The sequence below is a fragment of the Pestalotiopsis fici genome (assembly GCF_000516985.1).
Source record: "Pestalotiopsis fici W106-1 unplaced genomic scaffold PFICI_Scf_4, whole genome shotgun sequence".
NCBI lineage: Eukaryota > Fungi > Ascomycota > Sordariomycetes > Amphisphaeriales > Sporocadaceae > Pestalotiopsis > Pestalotiopsis fici.
Genome location: NW_006917094.1, coordinates 1,537,915 through 1,545,486, shown reverse-complemented (window position 1 = coordinate 1,545,486; position 7,572 = coordinate 1,537,915). Strand labels below are relative to the sequence as shown.

Sequence of the window (7,572 nt, the reverse complement as noted above, 5' to 3'; positions counted from 1 at the left end):
AATGCCGAAAATTTGGTTGAAACACGCGGATATCTCCTCACAATCATCTTGCCAACTTTGTTGCTGCTCTTGGGTTTCTATACCTCTTATGCCTCTGTGAGGCTTAGTGCCATTGATCCATGTGCCATATGACCTAATACGTGAGCAGTAAACTCCGACGTCGAGCCAGGGCTATGCACTAAATCCAACGTTACGCCAGAGTGATCTTGGTCGTGCCGTTTCTCAACTCAATACGGCAGCCTCGACTCGCTCGAATGGCCCGGCTCCGTCTCTTCCACATCTTTAATCGGATGCAGGATCATGGGCGGGAGACAAGGACGCCCGTACAAGTCTTCCCAGTCAGGCCCGCCAATTTCAGTGTCCTCCCAGCCCATCCAGTTGAGGTACATACGTTGAGGGGGGTTTGCGCGATAATACCACGTACTCCCTGCGAAACGAGCTTCCTGTCCCCAGCCCATGGCGCTGCCAACACCGCCGCTTTCGCCATTATTACCACCGTTGAACCACTTGGCCAGCTGCTTGCTTGACCAAGGGCGATCGAAGAAGACCGGGATAGGGGCGTATACCGCCTTCAGGCCGTGAAGCAGAGCAACAGTCTGCGCCGTCATCTCCGAGAAAACATGGTTTCCACGCAAGTTCTCGACGTGCATGATATTCAACAGACGCCTCGAGACCCGGGACTGAGTGATTATAGTTGCCCGCCGTGGCACGTCGAGGGAATCGTGAGTCGAGTCGTTGTATCCTAGGATGTCGTTTCCCATGATCCAACCACTGTCAATAGGGTTGAATATCGGCGCAAGAGTGACCAGATCAGCTTCCTCTCCAACACCCCACTCGTAATTGTCGTCTTCCGGCTTCTTCACTGGTGGCTTCGGCCCGACCGGTTTGATGAATGGCAGATTGGGAGGCCCCCAGACCGAACCGTTCACAGCATGGCTCTCGACCTCCTCCCGAAAGTCCGTGTCATAATCACCATGGACTCCAGGAATGTAGTAACGCTCGTTGCGCTCCCACAGACCGCGACGAGGCTGCTTCTTGGCAAAGGCAATCAGCTTCTCCAGGAACTCATAGTGATGGCCAGTGACGCGCGAATCGAGCTCCCAGTTCCAAACGTAGTCGAACTCTGTATACTCTTGTGCAAACTTTTGCACAGACAGCCACTGGGCAAAGTGAACGGTGGCTTGGTCGCCTGTCAGCTTCGGGTATGTAGACTGCGTGGCTTCATCATTCCAAAGGATTGTCATGTCGACAAATTCCTGAGGTACCGCGCTGCGAAGGACTCGTTGGTAGGTTGCTTCGTTTCGCCAGATATCGGCGGATTCATCCTTGACTTGGACGAAGAGGAAAACCTGATATTGGCCACCAGTGCGCAGTGACAACTCTGTGACCAGCGAACGGACAATCTGAATGTCGTTCTCGCTGTATGTCTTCCCAGTGTATGTACGGATGAGCAAAGCAGTTCGCTCTTCTTTGACAATATCCTTGCTCGACTCGGTCAGGCGCTGCGTAGATAGTCGACGCCTGAGTTTGGGCTTGGTGCTTGCATCGTTTTTGCTCGATCCTGATCCTCTCTTGAGCTCTCCATCATTGTCCTCGGTCTCGTCGGAGCTGTTCGCGTCTGTGCGATTATCTCTGCTGTATATGGCTTCTAGGTAAGGGTTCGAAGCGCCCTTGGCATGAAATCTGGCTTGGTTCTTCTCTAGGCACAGCTCTTGCAATTGGCCCCATTTGACACTGTTCCAGTCCTCAGACGTCTTGGCATACTTGCCTGCCTGCGAATAACCGTAAGGACCGAGTCGAGTTTGGCGTTCAAAACAGAGGTTCTGATCCATGTCCAGGACATCATAACTACCAAAGCCAGGCGCCGGCATGGAGTGAGGAGACCCTTTGAAGACCATGATGTCCTCGATGGGCACACCATCTGGGCCGTTGCAGGTCACAAACTCGGCTCGCTTCAATGCTTTCCATTTTGCATCATTGTAGGTCGGGTAGGGATCGTAAATGCGAGGTTTGTCGGCGCTGAATCCGAAGCTGGTCTGGGCCGGCTTCAACGCGGCGTCGTACTTTAGTTTTCGGTCGGCATCCTTGTTGGACAATGTCGCCAGGGTCAACCCATAGATGGCGCCGGCGTTGGGATCACTGCGGAGATGAGTGGTTCGTCAGCAAATAACGATACAGTCGAGAACTTTTTGCTGCACAGGGATATACTGCGCCGCACCCAACTTACGCTGCAAGCGTCTCGCTCTCGCTCTCGAAATCCTTGCGCAGCTTGTCTTCGAATCGATCGCGGTCCTCCTTCTCCTTCTCCTTTTGTCTTTCCCGTTCTTTTTCCTTGTCTTCTTGGCTCTGTTTTATAGAGCCTTCTGTGATCTTACCCGTACTCTTGCCCGTGTCGCCTTCTATGGGGTTTTGTGCAGGCTGCGCGGGCTGTGCGGTGCCCGCATCCGGGGCAACTGGTGCAAACGGTGCTGCATGTCCTGCAGATCCAACTGACGGCAGGTCGGCACTGCGAATCGGGCCTGCTGAGTCGCCAGTGAGGAACAGCCAGTAGAAGGATGCTAGAAAGATCGCGATAACCAAGATGCCCTTGGGCCGCGACAGTAGCCGGCGTGGTTGGACCGTCAACATGGTTGATTACGTAGCAGTGCAATCATTCGAAAAGTCAATGCCGCCCCGACGTTTAGACAACCACTCCGATCGCGCTCGTTCCCTACAGAATCGCAGATGGTCGCATATATATCACGGGATAAAATACGACGGGAAAAGGAAAGGTTGGGTTTCCTGGGTGATGAAATGGACGTCAGCGGACGCCGGTGCTGGAATGCGTGGTCGCGGAGGGAAAGGGGCCGTCACTGAATCGTGTATTGCTAAGGAACGGACGGACTTCTCGAGGAAGACCAATACAGAGGCAAGAGGGGGAGAGTATTGGTTGGCGATATTGATGCCCACGTCTAGATGCGGTGACAGTTTCTCAGGAATGAAGAGATGCCCAGATTGACAAAACAATGACGGCTCAGAGAAGAAAAATCACCATGACTTTCGACACAGTCATAGAAGGAATATGGCGATGGATGGTTGGTGGATGCCGTTTCGTCCGTGTGGGATGCAATCATAATTCACAAATAGTGAGTCTCAAGTGCCTGGCTGAGCCGACCAATTAGTGGAGTAGGGGACCTGTTTGGCACAACCTCCCCGCCCCGCCTAGCGTATAGGTAGGTCGTACAGTACCTACATAAACTTTTGAAAGCGGACGGACTGTGTATTATTAGTACGGGGTACCCCAGTCTATCAAGCACGCAGCAGTGCTGTCCCGTCTGACATAGTCCAGTAACACTCTCAAAGGTTGTAATGTTTCTGTGTCCCAGCTATCATCCTTTTGATGTGATTCTGCTAGGAATCGGGTTGAAATACATCAACGCCTGTAGACCAAATTACGCCATGACCTCCTACATTGCCTCTTAATTGTCAAGTCTTGGTGTATGGACGAATAAAAAGCCACCCAGTCAATTGTTTGCTACTTGTGCTCTCGACTCCCCGAGGTCTCCTTGTGTCGCGATGAACAGCTTGTCATACAGGGTAAGACAAAACAATGCCGACCCAAAAGCCTTGCTTGCCTTGCTAATGGCTTGCAGATGGATATGAAACAGGCGCTTCTGCTCCGCCTGCGTAAAGAAAGTATGCTTTAGTACCTCGCACTCGTCGACCTTTACCATGTTTTCAATTGAGGGTACGGCCTGCGTACTTACAAAACGGACATGATGGGGAACGTAACTCACTGTACGTAGTATATATAGCCACTAACACTGTTACTCGATTACATTTTAGCTGCCAATACCAGTACAAAGGAGCACTGATGCTGTTCGCATAAATAATCACAGACGTCGAAATTTTCAAAGAATCCATTTGGCCAGTTTCAAAAATGTACTACCCCGCGAACGACAGTCTCCCTAGAGGTATGCCAAAGCCCAAACGATGCTTGACCGCCACAGCCATTGTGATGCACCCGCCGCCGTATGCGCGTAGAACCAACTGCAGGTCTGCATCAAACAAGACCAGGGGCAGTGCAATCAGGCCCCTTGAGCCCCCGTACCCCAGGATTTGCAGAGGGATTGATGACGGCGGCGCATGTGGATGGAAAGTGACGAGCTCCAATCGTCATCAAGTTTCTCTCCCTTGCCAAAATTGCCTTGTAAAATACATGAGTAAACAGGTGCTACAAGAGAGGCAGCGAGCGAGCATTTCTTACAAGTGTCATTTAGTAGGTAGCATAGCTGTGCCCAGTATTTTGGACCAATTGTATTGTCATTTGACAGCGACGCCTACATAGTACACAGCAGCACGATGCGCCATATTTGAGCCTAACTCTCAATTACTCTTAGCAACACCCTGACACCCTGACACCCTGGCATCTCCATCTTAGGCCAAGGCTTCGACTCAAAGGGGGATCATGTCAAGGTAAGTGAGAGGCGTGGTTGGGGACGGATACATATTACAGGTTGGAATCAATGATCAACCCGGTCCGCGATCTAGCACCGGAGGCTAAGCAGTGTCAATTGCGTTGTTGCTCCGGCGCTTTCTGGTAGGGGCCGCTCAATAGTCTGTTTCTATTGTTGAAATGCCAACTACATACGAAGTCGTCGTAGCTAGGTTCCATTCGTATCAAAAGTGGCTTGCTCTGGTGGATAACTCGATACGTATTATCGACGTGCTAGAGTAGAGTAGAGTGTACCTGAAACCTAGCATAGGGCCGTGAAATTACATAATACGTATTGTATAAATTCTATTCGAAAGAATCGATTTACTGTGGACGATAAAGTGCTTGGTATTCACGTACTACCGTTATAGTACGCATACCATGGCCAAATCTGCGATCTTTGCTTACAACCATGGACAAACATCTTGAACTGTTATCAAGTAAAATCTTTATTTTGTCTTCCTGGCATGTTCATCTGCTGAGCCTCTGTTCCATAGCAGCAGCAGCATGAGACCCTCTCATGTAGCTTTTCCTGCAAGTGTTTACTCATCTATATCGATATTGCCAACACAATCCCGTTACTTCCGTTTCCTTGATAGCGTCCACCCTTAGGATATGGGGTCAACCTGTCCAACCTCCCGTATAATTAAGTGCATCTCCATGCAGCATGACCCGGCATAGATCCGGTGCCAAAGTCATACGCGAATGATACTCAATATGATGCCGAAGCAGAATGCAACAAACCCATTTACAAAATGGGGGGTATATAGTCGAAAAGAAAGTCCTGGGTATATGCAAGCAATGCAATGCGTCCCAAATAGATCTCCAGAACTCCAAAATGTGAACACAATGTGTCCAAAAAAAAAATCGATGTTCGCGCTCATGATGGGATTAAAACGTGAGGTAAGGGACAGGCGCGTGCTCGAAACTCAAAAGGCGGTTTAACAAAGCAAAAGAAAAAATGTAAGCGAGAGGGTATGAGAGGCAAGGCAATCTTGTCGTAATTCTGGGACAAGTTACATCATGCCTAGTCTTGTCATTCTCTTTTCCATCCTCGGTCTTCCACCGGGAGGAGCGAGTCGGCTGCCGCCGGGAAGTCCCAAACGGCTGCCATTAGGCGGTGGCGGTCTCATACCGCCACGCCCGTATGGCGCCATAGGTGGTGGTTGGACGCGTCTCCAGGCATCTCGTTCGCAGTAGGCCCTGCCATTGACTTCAAAGTAGCCGTCATGTAAAGGCCTGCGGCAGTCGCCGCAGCGGAAGCAACCGGGATGGTGTTTATGCGCAGAGTCGTCCTCGAGATACTGGCCCTCAATACCATAGCCGCAGGTTGTGCACAAACTACCATTCAGTCGGTGGTAACACCCAGCATCATAGGGCTTGTCGTCAAGCACGTAGAATTCTGCAGACGTAAAGGGGCTCTGGCAGGTTGTACAGACAAAACAGGCCTTGTGGTAACGGCCGGTCAAACGACCATCTGCTGATGAGATGGACTTTCCAGTGATTGGCAGCTTGCACGCCTTGCAATTTCCGCGCGAGCGGCCCACGGATGGTTGCTTCATATGGGCTTTACGGTCCGGCGAGCGGCTTCGGGCACTCTGGATAGCAGGGTCTACGCGATCCGGGAATGGCTCGATCGGAGATGCCAATGGCGATTTTGGTCTGGGAGGAGCTCGTCCCCCTTGAATGGCTGGATCGAAGCGCATCTCTTCAGAAGGGCTGGCAGTCTGTTCAGCCTGTTCAGGTTCAGCAGCAGATAAGTCGGGGTTGAACGAATCCATGGATGTCTGGAGGTCGTTCATAAGGGAATCGAAGTTTGCAGAGGTATCTGATGGTTTTCTCCTAGAGCTGACAGAACGAGGTGGGCTCGAGATAGAGCTCGTATGACTCGCCTGCGACATACTGTAGCCTGAGTTGTTTGACGATTGGGAGTCCGAGGGCGTATGATAGGGATTGCTAATGCCAAACTCAGCGGCCAGGTTTATGTTCGCACCACTACCCGCTGTTCCTGCTGGTGGGATCAGACTCTTTCGTGGTGGTGGAGGGCGGCTCGTGTCTTTCATGCCAAACGATGGGCGTGGCGGCCGATCCTTGGTCATGAACGACCCATCTCCGCTGGGGGCCCTCAGCGTACGCTGCGGTCGTGTGCCTGGTGCCGAAGGCGGACGTTCAGGCACGTCATTATATATACTTTGATTCTGTTTAGGGAATGTCTCGGAACGTTGATTGGTGCCAAATGGCCGTGGTTCAAAGTTGGCGTCCTGTTCCTGCTGAGGTGGTCCAAATCCACCATATCCGTTCTTGCGTTGGACCCGCGGCATGCCCCCGTCCTCCGCATAGGTTTCCGGGGCTTGTGCCTGCTCATTCCTGGGTGGCGCAAAAGCATTCTTGCTCGCAGGTTTTCTATTCATTTCAAAAGGTCCTGGAGCGATGGTGTTCATCCTCTGCAATAGACTTGGCGGAGCTTGTGGAGCGGCCGCTTGCTTCTGAGGGCTTGAACCGTAGTACATTGGCTCCGGCTCATATGGCTGCGGCTCCCCAAATCCGCCATAACCTCCTGGCCGCCCATTCTGAGCTGCGTCTGCGATCGCGGGAGAAAAGTATTCGTCGCTATTTGAGCCATTATCTAACCGGCCACTGGGCGTTTTGGGTGAAATGGTTCTCGAGCCCGTCGAAGCGCTCACTGGTGTCAGTTGGTCCTGCTTGGAGAAGGCCTCATCTAGTTGCATGTCAGCATGAAAGTCCGAGGTATATTAGAGGGGGGCGTTTTAGTATCGTACTCGCTGCGTTTGTGTCTACTGTGGGCGGCGCGGCACGACTGCCGAATCCCCATACTGTCTGTTTTAGTGAGGCGAAAGCGCCAGTAAGCATGTCTGACCCGGCCGGTGGTTGTGGTAATGGCGCTGTCAATTGGTCAGTAAGGCTAGGTTACGTGCATTAGGTCGACGATGGACCTCTTGCTTGGGGTGGTACGAACGTTCTGGTTTTGAGGCTGCTTTGCAGACATGCTCGCCCATCATTGATATCTCGACTTCATTACCGCATTGTGAGCATTTGACAGTCGGCATGAAAGCCGACTCCCGTGGGTATGTGGCCAT

The 7,572-nt window shown here is 51.8% G+C and overlaps 2 protein-coding genes across 2 annotated transcripts; both read right to left on the bottom strand.

The window, feature by feature from the left end:
* Positions 1-227: 227 nt before the first annotated feature.
* PFICI_06446 (uncharacterized protein) lies at positions 228-2,628 on the bottom strand (the record flags this gene model as incomplete). Its single annotated transcript, XM_007835027.1, has 2 exons — positions 228-2,139; positions 2,228-2,628. The coding sequence occupies 2 exons, from the start codon at positions 2,626-2,628 to the stop codon at positions 228-230; spliced, it is 2,313 nt and encodes a 770-aa protein (XP_007833218.1).
* Positions 2,629-5,490: 2,862 nt separating this feature from the next.
* On the bottom strand, positions 5,491-7,572 carry PFICI_06445 (uncharacterized protein; the record flags this gene model as incomplete). Its single annotated transcript, XM_007835026.1, has 3 exons — positions 5,491-7,193; positions 7,255-7,377; positions 7,452-7,572. The coding sequence occupies 3 exons, from the start codon at positions 7,570-7,572 to the stop codon at positions 5,491-5,493; spliced, it is 1,947 nt and encodes a 648-aa protein (XP_007833217.1).